We start from the raw sequence: 18,592 nt of genomic DNA on the forward strand, positions 1-18,592 counted from the left end.
GCCCCTCTGGTGAGATCTACCCTCTACTGTTGCACCAAACACTATTGTCACTAAATCTCTACTTTCTATACTTGCATTATTGGTGATACTGCAGATCACGACATAATCAGGTATAGAGTCTGCATTATTGGTGATTCTGCAGATCACACAATAATCAGACGTCTGTGTTGCTACACCAATACGTTATACAATCGTTACATCCATGTTGTATGAAGCAAAATTCAAATTATTGACATTCCTTGAGAGTACCTCCTCCTCAAATTCCCACTGTAGGTTTTAGGTTGTCCCCAGTTTCGCCCTCTTGGCGTCATTAGGGGTATTGGCAATACCTCTGTTGACACCCAAAGGGAAAAAAACAGTGGGGTTGAGAGCAGGGCAAGCAACTATCTGCAAATGTTCTGCACTATTGTATTGATATGGGAAGTGAATATTGCCTTTGGGGTCCTAGTTGGAATAGGGCGACAGCGGCAACTGAACAAGGGACAACCTAGGACCTACAGTAGAAATGGTAAAGGAACTTCTCTTGTTGAATCTCAATAATTTGAATACTGATTCACACTTCATGGAGTTTTTTTTTTTTAGTAAGTTGATACGACAGCACTACAGGTCTTTAAATGATTGCTTGTGGCCTTGTTCAGATCTTGGCATCCTACTGTCAGCTGTCTAGAGGAATCACTCGATTGGAGTACGGTAACCATGGGGTGTCTGTGACCCAGGCGCCCTCGCGATAACTGCGTAAACTTAAACCAATGCCATGATCACACTTTGAAATCTAGACTTCCTAAACTGACATCAAACCGACAAACTTTAACGCAATGACTAACTAGTCTGTATATAGTTGTTGTTGGGTTTTTTTTGCAAGTTTTTTGAAATTTTGAGTTTCTTCTTCAGGCATGATACAGAACTGTACGGTACCGCTCTGATCCAATCGAAGAAGAAACTTAAGCTGTACATAAGTGCTCCAATTTGCAGCAAAAAATCGTTTGAGCAATTAGATAAATGTGATTGATTGACACCATCAACAAACCAATGTGTACTTCCTATCCATCACAACCGATTAGAAAAACAGTTTTTCCGATCAACTAATTGCAGTTGGACGAACTTTTTTATAACTGTTCAAAGTCGATTGGGGACACCAATGGAGTTTATTTTTTGCCAATCCGATTACAAAGTATCTGATCTCTAAATGATTCTTTGCTAAAAAGAAAACAATGTACAGTTAGTTATTAACCACTTAAGTACCAGCCCCTTAAGGACCAGAGACTTGCTGGTACAAAAATGGGGCTCACCGACATCACGCTGCATGGACCCATCGCTCTCGCCATTCAAGTCCAATATCTTGTTGCTGAAGCCCACTCACTCTGCTGTCAGTATGACATAGCATGACGTAGCCAATTGAAATCTACACTCTGTTTGGGACCTGTTATCCCTGCCAGGGCTTAGATTTTAATGACTGGGCCGTAAGCTCTCGCCACTACTGCCAAACGTGCCGCTCTCCCATCAGTGCAGCCCACTTTGTGAGCCAGTCAGGGGCTGATTTAATTGGCTCCTGACCTTGTGATCACTCTGAGCCAATATGATTGACTCACAGTGATCATAGGGTCAGCAGCCAATGAAATTGGCTCCTGACTGGCTCACGGAGCTCTGCTGTCATACCGACAGCAGAGTGAGTGGGCTGCACCTACGGAAGAGTGGAACATTCCACAGTAGCGGCCGGAGGGTGCGGCACGGTCATTGAAAACCTACGCCCTGGCAGGGATTACAGGTCCCAAAAAGAGCGTAGATTTCAATTGCCTACGTCCAGAACAGGTTAAACGTATTACCTGTTGCAAAATTTGTTGACTTCATGTCGGCATGCATACTTCAGATTATTTTATATTAAAACAGTGTGCAAGATGTGTTGAGCTAACAATTAGTCAGTGCCTTATGTGTTTACATTTACTGCAGTGATTGTTCAATAAACACTCTATGAACAATTTTTGTGTTTACCTCTTTCATCATTAGTTTGCCACAAAAAAGGCAGCTAAAATAAAAAATAAGCGGAAGAAGAAATGAACATTCATAGAATGGTTTTGTTTGCTACTAGCTGCAACATCCTCTGGCATATGCAAATAATATAATATCATAATTAAACATTCCAGTATAGCATGTAATTACATGAAATTTCCAGCTTGCTAAAAACCTGCTTTAGGGTCATGTTTACCAACACTATGTCACTAGAAGGCGTTTTCCCCCGTGTGTCTTCCTTTCGCTAAATTGGAATTCCAGACACTAAACTAAATATACTACAGCATTATTATTGGTTCATAAAATACCAACATATTCAGTGACGTCGTACAGAGTAAGAGACAAACATGGGGTACTTAATAATACAGACAATGGTATGCATTAAATTCAGATGTTGCTGCATAAAACAGAATTTGTAGATATCAATTTAATTACAGTGCCAAATGTAACATGATGAGCAAAATTTATAGCAATTTTCAAGTCACTGCCCGTGCGAGTTTACAATCTAAAGGAATAGGGATGAAACAAGAGGTGGGCTTATATAAATTATGTTTACCTTGTGGAAGTGTGTATTAGCTTATATTTACTACGGACAGGCCCGGCCCTAGACTTTTTGCTGCCTGCGCTCCACTGACGTCACTTCCTGCTACACCGCAGGAAGTGACGTCAGTGGAGCGCACGTTGGAACGAGGAAGAGGTAAGTGATCCCCGCCCGTTGCCTCTTACAGCTGCAGCCAGCCACACAACTTTTTAAAGCTGAAGGGGAGCGGAGGACGGGGGACCCAGGCGAGGGAAGGGGGGGGGGGTCCGACCCCCCTCCCCGCCGCTAGGCCCAATACCCCCTTCCTGCCCGCTATCCCCTCCAGCTCGGGCGGCCCCTCACACCCACGGACGGGCGGGTGCCGCCCCCTTAGAAGTGCTGCCTGAGGCAAAAGTTTCACCCCGCCTCATGGGCGGGCCGGCCCTGACTACGGAGCATAACTTGGTCAGAGGTTGAAGGGTAATGACCTATGTTAGAAGATATGCTTGTCTAAAAAAGTGAGTTTTGCAGGATCACTTAAAGATTTCAAAGGATGGAGAGTAATGGATGTGTTTTGGAAGGGCATTCAAGAGGAAGGGTGAAGCTCATGAGAAATCTTGTGTATGTGAATGCGAGGAAGTCATTCTAGAGGAGGGCAGAAGAAGACCATGTGCTAAGCTTAGATTTCAGGTTGGGTGTTATCTGGTAAATAGGAGATGAATGTGGGAGAGAGATTTGTAGGTTAAAGGAACACTATTGATTGAAATATTTTTTTTCAATTGAGATAGGAATTGTTTGGGAAGTACTGTTAAGTACTGGTGTATACATTTCACTGGCAACCTCTTTGTTTACTGTTATCAAAATACTTTCATACTTTACTGACTCCAAAACTGATGGCAGACTGAGCCATGAGGGGAGGGGGACTTCCCCTCACACTTCATTTGTTAACCCTGTGTGTGAGAGAGAAAGCTCTCAGCAGTTGCAGCTGCTGTGTCCTGTGTTGCTGACTGAAGTGTCCGAAGAGAGCAGAGGAAATGTAGCTTGTTATAAACATTTGTAATTTTCTGTGACACCACGGTAGTGTTGGGCGAACATCTAGATGTTCGGGTTCGGGCCGAACAGGCCGAACATGGCCGCGATGTTCGGGTGTTCGACCCGAACTCCGAACATAATGGAAGTCAATGGGGACCCGAACTTTTGTGGTTTGTAAAGCCTCCTTGCATGCTACATACCCCAAATTTACAGGGTATGTGCACCTTGGGAGTGGGTACAAGAGGAAAAAAAAATTAGCAAAAAGAGCTTATAGTTTTTGAGAAAATCGATTTTAAAGTTTCAAAGGGAAAACTGTCTTTTAAATGCGGGAAATGTCTGTTTTCTTTGCACAGGTAACATGTTTTTTGTCGGCATGCAGTCATAAATGTAATACATATAAGAGGTTCCAGGAAAAGGGACCGGTAACGCTAACCCAGCAGCAGCACACGTGATGGAACAGGAGGAGGGTGGCGCAGGAGGAGAAGAAGGCCACGCTTTGTGAGACACAACAACCCCGGCCTTGCATGAGGGCAAGAAGCGTGCGGATAGCAGGCTTTGTACCGCCATGCAGTCATAAATGTAATAAAGATAAGTGGTTCAATAAACAGGGACCACGCGGCAACGCTAACCCAGCAGCAGCAGACGTGATGGAACAGGAGCAGGCGCAGGAGGAGAAGGCCACGCTTTGTGAGACACAACAACCCAGGCCTTGCATGTGGACAAAAAGCGTGCGGATATAGCAGCAATGCTTTTTGCCGCCATGCAGTCATAAATGTAATACAGATGAGAGGTTCAATAAACAGGGCCCGGAAACGCAACACCATCCCAGATGTTCATTGGTCATGTTACTTGGTTGGGGTCCTGGAGTGTTGCGTAGTCATTTCCAATCCAGGATTGATTCATTTTAATTTGAGTCAGACGGTCTGCATTTTCTGTAGAGAGGCGGATACGCCGATCTGTGACGATGCCTCCGGCAGCACTGAAACAGCGTTCCGACATAACGCTGGCTGCCGGGCAAGCCAGCACCTCTATTGCGTACATTGCCAGTTCGTGCCAGGTGTCTAGCTTCGATACCCAATAGTTGAAGGGTGCAGATGGATGGTTCGACACAGCTACGCCATCTGACATGTAGTCCTTGACCATCTTCTCCAGGCGATCGGTGTTGGAGGTGGATCTGCACGCTTGCTGTTCAGTGGGCTGCGGCTGCATGGGTGTCAGAAAATTTTCCCACTCCAAGGACACTGCCGATACCATTCCCTTTTGGGTACTAGCTGCGGCTTGCGTTGTTTGCTGCCCTCCTGGTCGTCCTGGGTTTGCGGAAGTCAGTCTGTCTGCGTACAACTGGCTAGAGGAGGGGGAGGATGTCAATCTCCTCTCTAAAGTCTCCACAAGGGCCTGCTGGTATTCTTCCATTTTGACCTGTCTGACTCTTTCTTCAAGCAGTTTTGGAACATTGTGTTTGTACCGTGGATCCAGAAGGGTATAAACCCAGTAATTGGTGTTGTCCAGAATGCGCACAATGCGTGGGTCACGTTCAATGCAGTCTAGCATGAATTGAGCCATGTGTGCCAGAGTCCTACCAGAATCCTCATCATCCTCTTGTGAGCGTTGTGATAGTTGTTGTGATGCATCATAGTCGTCACCTTCCTCCTGGTCTGCTTCTGCTGACCATTCGCGTTGAATTGTGGAAGTCCAACGTGCACCGCTCTGGCCCTCGTCAGTGGTGGCATGAAATTCCTGCTCCAACTCCAGCTGTTCCTCCTCCTCTTCTTCGTCATAGCTGCTGGGGCCAGCGTTCCCTGAGGCGGATGGCCTGATGTTGGTACCATCACGCTGATCGTTTTCTCCTTCAGATTCCCCCAGTTGCATCATGACAGCTGTTTCCTTGATTTTTAACATCGACCTCTTCAGTAAACACAGCAGTGGTATGGTAATGCTGACTGAAGAGTTGTCACTGCTCACAAGCAACGTGGATTGCTCAAAATTTTGGAGGACTTGGCAGAGGTCCAACATGTTGGCCCAATCGGATCCACAGAAGCTTGGCAGCTGGCCGGATGCGCCTCGGTACTGCGCCGTCATGTACTGGACCACTGCACTCTTCTGCTCGCAAAAGCGGGCTAGCATGTGCAGCGTAGAATTCCAGCGCGTAGGGACATCACACAGCAAGCGATGGTGGGGGAGATTGAAGCGCTCCTGCATCTTGGCGAGTGCCCCCGAAGCAGTACTGGAATTTCTACAATGTTTGGACACTCGACGCACCTTCAACAGCAGATCGGGCACGCCTGGGTATGTCCTCAGGAACCGCTGAACTACTAGGTTCATCACGTGCGCCAGGCAAGGGATGTGTGTCAGCTTAGCCAACCTTAAAGCGCGAATGAGATTACTCCCATTATCACACACAACCATGCCCGGTTTCAGGTCCAGCGGTGCCAGCCACAAATCCGTCTGTTCCTTTATTCCCCTCCAAATTTCCTCCCCTGTGTGCTGCTTATCCCCAAGGCAGATTAGCTTCAGCAACGCTTGCTGACGCATGCCAACAGCTGTGCTGCACTGCTTCCACGATCCTACTGCTGCTGGGTTAGCGTTTCCGGATGAGGTACAGCTTTGAGATGCGTTGGAGGAGAAGGAGTCAGAGAGGTAGGTGCTGCTGTTATCCAGTGGGAGGGACGGCGGTGCAGCTGTTTGTGGCGTGGGCAACACCCGTGCCGTAGCAGGTGAGGAATCGCTGCCAGGCTCCACAAGGTTCACCCAGTGCGCGGTAAGGGAGATGTATCGACCCTGGCCGAACGCACTCGTCCAGGTGTCAGTGGTGAGGTGAACCTTGCAGGCAACGGCATTCTTCAAGCTTCGGGTTATTTTGCTGACCACGTGCTCATGCAACTCAGGCACTGCAGAGCGTGCAAAGTGGTAGCGGCTGGGAACCACGTAACGTGGGATGGCCACTGACATCATGCCCTTGAAGCTGTTTGTCTCCACCAATCGATATGGCAGCATTTCGCAGGCCAGAAGCTTGGCTATGCTGGCTGTTACTGCCACGGCCCGGGGGTCATTTGCTGGCAATTTCCTCTTGCGCTCAAACATCTCCGACACAGACAACTGAACCGTAGCGCTGCACACGGAAGGGCTGTTGGTTGTTGTGTTTGATGAACACTGGGAGACCTCAAGAGCACTACTCCGGAAAGTGACAGTGTCAGCGTCGTCTGATGTTTGTGAATGTTGTGAACCACGCAATGGCTGGGCTACTGCTGCTGCTGAGGCGGGTCTGGTGGTGAGTCTGGTGAACCCAAGGGAGGCAGTGTTGTTTCTGGTACCCTGTCCTGACGCGTTTGCCCAAAGAGTGGGATGTTTGGATAGCATGTGACGGCTCATGCTGGTGGTGGAGAGGTTGTTAATATTTTTCCCCCTGCTCAGGCGGGTCTTGCACACCTTGCAAATCGCCATGGTAACATCCTCAGTGCAGTCTTCAAAGAAAGCCCAGACTTTGGAGCACCTGCCTCCTTGCTGGCGATTTCTGTTTGCTCCTCTTTTGCCTCTCACTTGAACTTCCACGCTTGTGGTGCCTGAAATTGCGCGCCGCCTACCTTGTGGCACAAGGCGAACTCGTGCAGCAGTGTGTTCTTCAACAGACTCATCTGTGCTGCTGCTACGACGGCGATGTTCTCGTTCACAAACAAAATCTGGGTCTCTGTCCACATTGTCCATACCCTCCTCTTCCATCTCCTCAAACTCGTCATATGTCATTGTGGGCCACCGCCGTGGAGTAGAGCTCCCCACAACAACCTCTGCGCAGCACACTCCAACGTCGTCTTCCAGATCTTGTCGGCCGACCTCCTGCAATTGCAACCCCTCCTGCCCAAATTGCTCTGGGATTTGGGTTTCCGAGTCCTCTTCGGACTCGCCTTGTATTTCAGTGCGCGGTGCATTTCCCACAGTTAACGGTTGTGAATCCAGGCACAACATTTCTGGCTGTTCCTCCATTGACCTTTGAAAGGTGGAAGTTTGTTGGGCTGGGAATAGCTCCTGCGAATACCCCATTGTGTCCTGAGGTAATTCATCGGACTGGTTATCTGGCAGTTGTGTGCGTGGTGTCGCTGCCGGTTGTGTCAGCTTTGTGCCCACTGGCTCCTTGTAACTGGCTGAGGACTCGGACCTCGTGCGTGATGTGCTGGTGCTGCTTAACCCACTGCTGGACGCTTGAGAGGTCATCCAAGTAATTATCTGGTCCTGTTCTTTTGGATTTGTGAGGGTTGTTGTCCTGGACAACATGGGCGGTATTGAGTGGGTTTTCTTGGGTGCTCCCCTGTGGCCTGTACGTGAACCGTCAGGGGAAACACCTCTTCCCTTGCCCCTCCCTCTTTCACCGGATTTCTTCCTCATTTCACTTATCCTTACAGTACACGCTGACTGGCAGCAGTACAGTGGCAGTACAGAAATGCTATACAGTACCACTATTCCCAGCAGCGACACAGAGCACAATGCTATACAGTGACGGGTGAGCGGTGTACCACTATTCCCAGCAGCGACACAGAGCACAATGCTATACAGTGACGGGTGAGCGGTGTACCACTATTCCCAGCAGCGACACAGAGCACAATGCTATACAGTGGCGAACGAGCGGTGTACCACTATTCCCAGCAGACACAGAACAGTACACAGAATGCTATATAGTGTGGCTGAACGAGCGGTGTACCACTATTCCCAGCAGACACAGAACAGTACACAGAATGCTATATAGTGTGGCTGAACGAGCGGTGTACTACTGTTCCCAGCAGACACAGAACAGTACACAGAATGCTATATAGTGTGGCTGAACGAGCGGTGTACTACTGTTCCCAGCAGACACAGAACAGTACACAGAATGCTATATAGTGTGGCTGAACGAGCGGTGTACTACTGTTCCCAGCAGACACAGAACAGTACACAGAATGCTATATAGTGTGGCTGAACGAGCGGTGTACCACTGTTCCCAGCAGACACAGAACAGTACACAGAATGCTATATAGTGTGGCTGAACGAGCGGTGTACCACTGTTCCCAGCAGACACAGAACAGTACACAGAATGCTATATAGTGTGGCTGAACGAGCGGTGTACCACTATTCCCAGCAGACACAGAACAGTACACAGAATGCTATATAGTGTGGCTGAACGAGCGGTGTACTACTGTTCCCAGCAGACACAGAACAGTACACAGAATGCTATATAGTGTGGCTGAACGAGCGGTGTACTACTGTTCCCAGCAGACACAGAACAGTACACAGAATGCTATATAGTGTGGCTGAACGAGCGGTGTACCACTATTCCCAGCAGACACAGAACAGTACACAGAATGCTATATAGTGTGGCTGAACGAGCGGTGTACTACTGTTCCCAGCAGACACAGAACAGTACACAGAATGCTATATAGTGTGGCTGAACGAGCGGTGTACTACTGTTCCCAGCAGACACAGAACAGTACACAGAATGCTATATAGTGTGGCTGAACGAGCGGTGTACTACTGTTCCCAGCAGACACAGAACAGTACACAGAATGCTATATAGTGTGGCTGAACGAGCGGTGTACTACTGTTCCCAGCAGACACAGAACAGTACACAGAATGCTATATAGTGTGGCTGAACGAGCGGTGTACCACTATTCCCAGCAGACACAGAACAGTACACAGAATGCTATATAGTGTGGCTGAACGAGCGGTGTACTACTGTTCCCAGCAGACACAGAGCAGTACACAGAATGCTATATAGTGTGGCTGAACGAGCGGTGTACTACTGTTCCCAGCAGACACAGAACAGTACACAGAATGCTATATAGTGTGGCTGAACGAGCGGTGTACTACTGTTCCCAGCAGACACAGAACAGTACACAGAATGCTATATAGTGTGGCTGAACGAGCGGTGTACCACTGTTCCCAGCAGACACAGAACAGTACACAGAATGCTATATAGTGTGGCTGAACGAGCGGTGTACCACTGTTCCCAGCAGACACAGAACAGTACACAGAATGCTATATAGTGTGGCTGAACGAGCGGTGTACTACTGTTCCCAGCAGTGACACACAATGACTGGGGGGGACCCTGGCTAGCGTGGCTGGAGCGCGAACTACCCTGCCTGCCTACCCAAAGCTAAACCCACAGACAAATGGCGGAGATATGACGTGGTTCGGGTATTTATTTACCCGAACCACGTGACAGTTCGGCCAATCAGAGCGCGTTCGGGTCCGAACCACGTGACCCGTTCGGCCAATCACAGCGCTAGCCGAACGTTCGGGGAACGTTCGGCCATGCGCTCTTAGTTCGGCCATATGGCCGAACGGTTTGGCCGAGCACCGTCAGGTGTTCGGCCGAACTCGAACATCACCCGAACAGGGTGATGTTCTGCAGAACCCGAACAGTGGCGAACACTGTTCGCCCAACACTACACCACGGCTTTTCATACTGTTTTTGCTTTCAGAGAAAAATTCTCTGTAGTCTGCTTTAATGCACAGCCAGTGTTGCATATCAGACACCTCTTCTGCTATTTATTTGTTCCAAATAAAGCTAAATCCTACACTTAATTAATTCAAGCTTTTGCCTCTGATATTTAACATGAAAAGTAGGAAAATGTTTACACTGCTACTTAGACATTAGTTGTACATGTCATTTTAGAACACTCGGGTATTATTAGTGTTCCTTTAAGATTAAGAGTTTGGAGTGGCAGCCATTGAAGGTCTTGACAAAGAGGAGTAGCAGAGGAGGAGCAAGAAGAAAGAGAAATGAGTTGAGCAGCAGAGTTTGGTACAGATTAGCGTGGTGCCAGTCGGTTAGTTGGTAGTCCACCAAGCAGTATATTACAATAGTCCAGACAAGATATCACAAGAGCATGTACTCAAATTTTAGTTGTGTCCTGAGTGAGATAAGGATGGATGTGAGTTATGTTTCTGAGTTGGAGATGACAGGAGCTGGTTAGGGAGTGAATGTGAGGAATACAAGAGAGAGAGGAGTCGAATATTACCCCTATGCACCGTGCTTTGGGAACTGACGTTATAGGAGTGTTCAAATCTGCCGGTAGTTACCGCAGTTTTCACTTGCTAAATCTTCCTACTACCTCCACCAACACCCTGTGAGCAGACACTCACCGGATTGTCAGACCTCCACTCAGGTCTATTCTCTCCTTGGGATACTTCAGGTCATCCCAAACTACACCAAAACGATATATCACCAACACTTCTCCTTCTTTGCTCACAGCAGATAAGTCTCCATGTACATAAAACCTTGAAACATATGCCTCACATAGTGTAAAAACGCAAATATATCATTTTGGTGTGGTGGGGGACGGCCCGAAGTGTCCCAAGGCGAGAATAGACCTGAGTCGAGGTCTGACAATCCGGTGGTGTCTGCTCACAGGGTGTTGGTGGAGGTAGTAGGAAGATTTAGCAAGTGTAATCTGTGCAGCTACTACCAGCAGATTTGAACTGTGTGAAGACCTATGAACTTTTATATTGCCCACTGTTTTATGGTTGTGTATGTGCTACCTTTTGCGTGGACTGGTTTATTTAAATAGAAGGGGCAGCCCCTACCTATTGAGTGCATATAGCAACTGTTGTTATAAGGTGTAGTGCTTTTCTCCTTATCTTATCTATTAGTTATAGGAGTGTTATTGAACCTCCAGACTAAAAATCTACTCAGCAGCATTTTAAAAGGCTTGGGGCTTGATTCACAAAAGAGTGCTAACTGATAGCACAGCGTGTTTGCATGCATTTTCGCATTTTGCGTGATAGAAAATTTTTGCGTGCAATTACTTGTTTTTGCGAATAAAAGATAACATTTTTGTGCGCAAATGCAAATTTTCAAGTGAAACCGATATCATTTGCACGCAAAAATTCGCGATCACAAGAAAATGCGCACAAAAACCGTTATGCTATCAGTTAGCACTCTTTTATGAATCAAGCCCTTGGTGTTTCTTGAACTGTTTCACAACATCAGAACTTTGTTTTTATTACCCAGGCCTCATTTTTAGCTGCACAGAAGAAAACTGCCCGGGCATTTTGCCCCTGATGCTGTGCAGAGCATGATGGTATTTCTGATGTTGTTGTTCTCCTTCTGCTGTTTTGACTCCTTTTTTAATTTTTATGTTTTTTTATTTTGAGTGTGAGATTTGAAGCCTAGCGACGCACGCAGCTGGGAGGGCTGACCAGGACACATGACAGTTGGAACTGTGTCTCATGCTCCCTGTCACCTCCTTTCAACCAAAACATGGCTGCCCCCATGAAAAAGATGGCTGCCCCCATGAAATCACAAACATTTGCCTGTTCTTTTAAAACAGGGTTGGAAAAGGTGGCCATACACTGGTCGATTTGCCATCAGATTAGACCAAAAGATAGATCCCTCTCTGATCGAATCTGATCAGAGAGGGATCGTATGGCCACCTTTACTGCAAACAGATTGTGAATCGATTTCAGCCTGAAACTGATCACAATCTGTGGAGCTGCCACAGCTGCCGCCCCCCCCCCCCCCCCCCCCCGCATACATTACCTGTTCCGGCCGGCGCGAGTCCCCTGGTCCACCGCTATCTTCTTCTCTGCCTGGTTCCGGCATCTTTTCCGCATCGGCTCCTGGCTGGCATCTTCTCCCATCACCTTCCGCATCACACATCCGGCATCCGCGTATAACTTTCTGTCACTCCAGTGACAGCGGAAGTTCAAATAGAGCGCCCTCTATTTGTACTTCCGCTGTCACTGCAGTGACACAGGAAGATATGCCGGATGTCGGGATGCAGAAAAGATGCCAGCCGGGAGGTGACAGCAGGGACTCGCGCCAGCAGAGCAGGTAATGTATCTCCGCTGTATTGCGTCGTTGGGCATTCGAACGCCGCTATCGACGCACCCCCGACCTGCCGGCGACCGAGAAAAATCTTCCACACGGATGGATCGACGGGAATGATGGATTTCGGACGGAAATCCATCGTTCTGTCAGTACTGTGCGCAGTGATTTCACGGCCGTTTCGATCACTGTGATCGAAACGGCCGTATTTCGGCGGGAAAATCGTTAGGTGTATGGGCCCCTTTAGAGATGATATTGCCTATCTATTTTAATTAACATAACTAATGTAGCTTAATGACAGTATGTTTGTTTAGGCTGAAGTTCCTCTTTAACATTTATTCATATTTCAGGCAGAGAGGTGAAAAAATGATTAGTACATTCCGCTCATGTTAAATTTTTGAAAAGCGAGAGGTCATGAAAGAGAATGTAAATGAAAACATATTTTTCTATTTTATGCCATTTTCATCACAAGCAGTGTTTCCCACCTTCTGTGTCTATCAGCTACTATAAGTCTGCTTTGTTTCACCCGTCAGGCAATCATGGCTCAGCTGCCACAGGAAGAGAAGGCCAAAATCGCTGAGCAGGTGGAGATCTTCCATCAAGAAAAGAGCAAGTTGGATGCTGAAGTAGCTAAATGGGATGACAGCGGCAATGACATCATCGTGCTAGCCAAACAGATGTGTATGATTATGATGGAAATGACTGATTTCACCCGGTAAGACTTCCCCGCAATTATCGTTAATATGGCGAAAAAAGCATAAAAAAGGGCGCTGTGATAAATATCGTTAAAAACATTAGAACATTATAGTTTTTGAAGTATGTTATCGTTTTAGAAGCTTGCAACGTTATAGTTTTTGTCATATTATTTCATTTATTTTTACAAATTTTATGTTATCAAATACTTACCTAAGGAGAGGGAAGGCTCTGGGTCATATAGAGCCTTCTGTCTCCTCTCTCGGTTCCCTCTATCCTGTGCTGGCTCCCCCCCATTTCAATCCCCCACCGAAAGGGTATTTGGAAGTCTTCGGGAGCCGTGTCCTCCCGAAGACGTGCGGCTCCATACTGCACAGGCGTAAGCGTGCAAGAGACAAGACAAGACAAGACAAATAACATTTATATTGCGCTTTTCTCCTTGCGGACTCAAAGCGCCAGAGCAGAGCAGCAGCCACTAGGGCGCGCTCTATTGGCAGTAGCAGTGTAAGGGAGACTTGCCAAAGGTCTCCTACTGAATTAGTGCTGGCTTACTGAACAGGCAGAGCCGAGATTCAAACCCTGGTCTCCTGTGTCAGAGGCAGAGCCCTTAACCATTACACCATCAGCCAAGAGAGCGTGCTTGCGCAGGCGCAGTACAGGGCCGCCCTTCTTCAGGAGCACTCGGGCTCCCTGAAGACTTCTGAAGCCTCCTTCAGCTGGATAAAGCAGTATTTGACTAATTTAGTCAAATACTGCTACCGGGCAAGCCAGCACTGGTTCGAGGGGACCAGGAGAGGAGCGGGAAGTCTTTATAGGAACCAGAGCCTTCCCTCTCCTTGGGTAAGTATTTGTCTCATTTTTGTAAATGTGGTTCCCATTCACTTGGGAACAAGTCACAAAAAGTCACAAAAAAGACCTCGTAGTTTGTGAAAATCTCGATTTTAGAAATGCAAACGAAAAATGTTTTTGGTTTTTTTAAATGTCATTTTTCTGAGTTTAAAAAAAAAAATCCTTTTTATTTTTAAAATTGATTTTATCATAAACTAAAAGTTTTTTTGTAAAATTATATAGATTTTTTTTTTTTACTTATTTTTACTATCCACCTTTAACACACATAGCAGTTTTGATGATGATAGCATGTATGCGAGCTTTACTATTAACAGCTAAAGTTGGCACAAAATGACATGGAAATTACACAAGATTACATATGTAGTGCACAAAATTAGTTAATTTTCCAAATTGTAATTACGTATTGCCACTATTGGAAAAATGTACACAAATTTTGTGTGATCATCTCTATTTTGTTGATGTAGCTGTACTCCCGGGGATAGGAGCCCTCCTTTAACTTCAGTATTAGCTTTCAATGTTGCTATGCTGTTAATGATCACTTCTATATCATTATTATTTATTTGATTTATACAGCACCAACAAATTATGCAGCGCTGTACAATAAATAAGATTACCGGCAATGATAACGGGTGAGAGACAACACAATACAGGTAATAAGCAACAAGATACACAATGCCAGATCTTACACTGGAGTAGTAGTGAAGCAGTAAAAAAGGGTGCGTGTGGCAAGTGGACTAATTGGATGCCGCCATATAGACACCAATACTAAATATCAGAAATTTGGGCACCGAGTGAAGCGCCCACTATATATTGGGCACCGCGGGCGCCAAATGCAGATATTTTTAGGTGCCTATGGCGGCACCCGAGAATTTGTATTTTTTTTTTTTTGCCACAAATGAAATGTGAAGTGATCATCTACAGATCAGGGCAGAGGCAGTGACAGGGCTAAATTGTTACCATACACCAAGCAGAGATGTATAAGATCCGGCACTGCATGAATTTTGGTTTAAACGAGCTTTATTGCTAATGGCTCTGCAAGTTGCTTAAAGGAATACTGTAGGGGGGTCGGGGGAAAATGAGTTGAACTTACCCGGGGCTCCTAATGGTCCCCCGCAGACATCCTGTGTTGGCGCAGCCACTCCCCAATGCTCCGGCCCCACCTCCGGTTCACTTCTGGAATCTCAGACTTTAAAGTCAGAAAACCACTGCGCCTGCGTTGCCGTGTCCTCGCTCCCACTGATGTTACCAGGAGTGTACTGCGCAGGCCCAGTATGGTCTGTGTCTGCGCCATGCGCTCCTGGTGCCATCTGCGGGAGCAAGGACACAGCAACGCAGGCGCAGTGGTTTTTAGACTTTAAAGGAGTACTATCGATTGAAACGACTTTTTTTTTTTAATACTCTATATTAGTGTACACATTACCACTAGTGCTAGGGGCACTTTATTTATTCACCCAGGTCTCTCTCTTGCTATCCCTGCTTAAAAATTCATTTCTCACACAGCTCATAGTAGTTTGGGTCACCCTGAGCTGCTTGGTTACTCTGCCACACAGCTCACAAATATATTTCAGTGTCACTCACAGCATGCAGCAGACATGAGGAGAAATGGGCTGATCTGAGGTGGTAACAGGTAACTAAATGAGCTGTAATATTGCTGGAATATAACTAGCTATACCACGACTCTGTGTTTACACTCAGACTGGCTGCCTGCTTGAGGAGATTCACTCCAGGCTGCATCCACTTTACAAGCTGCTGAGAGGGGCAGACCACTGTCTACAATTAGCATTATTAGTATCTTTATCAGTCAAGAGAAGCAAAGATAATAAACACACATTGCTAGAATCTTTAACCCCTTACCACCATATCAATAAGATTCTTTCAGCAAGGTGATAATTAAACTATAAACTGAGGAGTTGATAGCAACTCCCCTGTGCAGACATGGGCTTAGCCCTCTGGGAGCCCTCAGCATATAGATACATTTGTATCAAACACTGACGGCCAAAACTGACGGAGGATTTTACAGCTGAGAGGAACAGCTGTGTGAGGAATCAAATTGCTCCTAGTACTTGTCCTAATGTGTGCTACAACATACAGCATTTAAAAATAAATGCATACATCAATAGTATTCCTTTAAAGTCTGAGATTCCAGAAGTGAACTGTAGGCGGGGCCGGAGCATCGGTGAGTGGCTGCACAGGCACAGAATGTCTACGGGGGACCATTAGAAGCCTCGGGTAAGTTCAACTCATTTTCCCCCGACCCCCCTACAGTATCCCTTTAAAAGTATGATTTTTCAATGGCATTTTGCTTGAAAGTCAAATTTTACATTATTTTCATGAAAATGAACACAAAGAGAATATCGGCATTTTTGCTCATCACTGCCCCAACCTTTTACTGGCATAGGAAGACACTGGTGAAAATAGAGATCCTATGCCCATTGCCTACAATGACTGTGTCATAGATTAGATATTATATGCATTGCCGAAATAGGATTCACGTCTGCTTAAATAATATTCCTAGTGAGAGAAAAAATAATAGCAAAAAGACTGGTAGTGTCCTTTAAAAGTCTAGAGCGTTAGATTGACCTAACATTGTTCCTCATTGATTATGCATATCTTATAAAGTCTTAATGCCTCTTCAAATAGCCATTTTCATTACGACGGCTCATTGGGCAGCAGAGACAAACAGGTATAATATTTCATGCCTTGTCGGATTTGACGGATGGGTCGGCGCACAGGCTGCATAAGTCCTGATAGGGCAGCGGCTGATGTTCGGCGGTGACTGGGAGGACAAATGCCAGACACGTCTTTGTGAATTCTAGACCCAGATGCCAATGGAACCATTTTTGGCCCTCTCCAAGTTCTGCATTCCAGCAGGCCTGTTTCCTTAATGAGCACTTAAAAATGTACATACTATTAAATATAATTCATGAGCTGGAAGAAGCCATCAAGCTAAATTGCTGGCAAGGAATTGGAGAGAAGAGCAGAAGCTGGCAGTTCTTCCGCCTTTCTCCAAAGCTGTGTTCTGCTGTTAAGAGGTCAACTCACAGTAAATTACCAATCATTTATGGAACGGGTAAATGAGAGAGGGGGCAATCAAAGACTGAGGTAGTTTGGATCAGGTTATTAGTTTAGATTTTTATTCGAATGACAATTACAGTGTTTCTTTTTTGCAGAGGGAAAGGTCCTCTGAAGAATACATCTGATGTGATTAACGCCGCTAAGAAGATTGCCGAGGCTGGCTCAAGGATGGACAAGCTGGCACGCGCTGTAGCTGATCAGGTGAGACCATGTGAACATGCGTGATGCTACTATTGGTATTGTTCTGGGAGGGGAAGAGGCACCCCAAGGACAAAATAATGATTATAAATGGTCAAAATCCATATAAGGGATAAAGGAATTTGCTGACCTCCAAAAGGATACATAACACTTGTATGAGGCAAGCAAGTTTTTAATTGAACACTTAAAAACAACGCATTTCACTGGTCTCTGTCTGCTTCATCAGGTTAAGTATCAGTGTCTAAACACTCCGGACTCCTCCAAAAACCTCAAAATATTGTTATTATTCATTTATCTAATGTTGATACTTTTTTCAGTGCATTACAGAAAACTTTTCTTTAATCACTTATTTGGAATAAATGTATAGATCCAAAATCAATCAACAGAGCAGACTCCTCTTACCAATACATCATAGAGGGAAAAAAAAAATACCGTATATACTCGCATATAAGCCGACCCGCATATAAGCCGACCCCCCAACTTTTACCTGAAAAAACAGGGGAAAATGATTGACCCCCATATAAGCCGGGGGTAGGAAATGCTGGCCGCCTTATTCCCCTAGTGTGTCCCAGTATAGCTAGTAAAGTGCCCAGTATGGGTAGGTAGTGCCCCAGTATAGCTAGTATAGTGCCCAGTATAGCTAGTATAGTGCTCAGTATAGCTAGTATAGTGCCCCAGTTTAGCTAGTATAGTGCTCAGTATAGCTAGTATAGTGCTCAGTATAGCTAGTAAAGTGCTCAGTATAGCTAGTATAGTGCTCAGTATAGCTAGTATAGTGCTCAGTATAGCTAGTATAGTGCTCAGTATAGCTAGTATAGTGCTCAGTATAGCTAGTAAAGTGCTCAGTATATAGTGCCCCAGTTTAGCTAGTATAGTGCCCCAGTTTAGCTAGTATAGTGCTCAGTATAGCTAGTATAGTGCTCAGTATAGCTAGTATAGTGCTCAGTATAGCTAGTATAGTGCTCAGTATAGCTAGTATAGTGCCCAGTATAGCTAGTATAGTGCTCAGTTTAGCTAGTATAGTGCCCCAGTTTAGCTAGTATAGTGCCCCAGTTTAGCTAGTATAGTGCTCAGTATAGCTAGTATAGTGCCCAGTATAGCTAGTATAGTGCCCCAGTTTAGCTAGTATAGTGCCCCAGTTTAGCTAGTATAGTGCTCAGTATAGCTAGTATAGTGCCCTGCCCCGCACTGCCCCACACGCTCCCTCCCTCCGCGGCCGCTGCTGCTGCAGCTGCTGCTATTACCTGCTTCAGCGGCCGCTTCCTAATCCGGGTTCCCCTCTTCATCCTGCGGACTCCGTAAGTGTATCACAGCAGCGCGCCCGGCGCTGCTGCTGTGACGATGCAGGGGCCAGGAAAGAGCGGTTCCCCTGGTAACGGCGATGCGCCGTTACCAGGGGAACCGCTCTTTCCTGCCCCCTGCAT

The 18,592-nt window shown here is 46.3% G+C and overlaps 1 protein-coding gene across 17 annotated transcripts in view; it reads left to right on the top strand.

Moving 5' to 3' along the window:
• The window catches only part of CTNNA2 (catenin alpha 2), a 3,078,224-nt gene that overhangs the window by 2,805,988 nt on the left and 253,644 nt on the right, over window positions 1-18,592 (top strand). For all 17 annotated transcript variants that reach the window (XM_068274961.1, XM_068274945.1, XM_068274955.1 and 14 more), the window contains 2 exons: window positions 12,887-13,068; window positions 17,066-17,171. In XM_068274961.1, coding sequence (XP_068131062.1) covers window positions 12,887-13,068; window positions 17,066-17,171 — 288 coding nt within the window. The remainder of the gene's footprint in view (window positions 1-12,886; window positions 13,069-17,065; window positions 17,172-18,592) is intronic.

This window comes from Hyperolius riggenbachi, chromosome 1, assembly GCF_040937935.1.
Source record: "Hyperolius riggenbachi isolate aHypRig1 chromosome 1, aHypRig1.pri, whole genome shotgun sequence".
NCBI lineage: Eukaryota > Metazoa > Chordata > Amphibia > Anura > Hyperoliidae > Hyperolius > Hyperolius riggenbachi.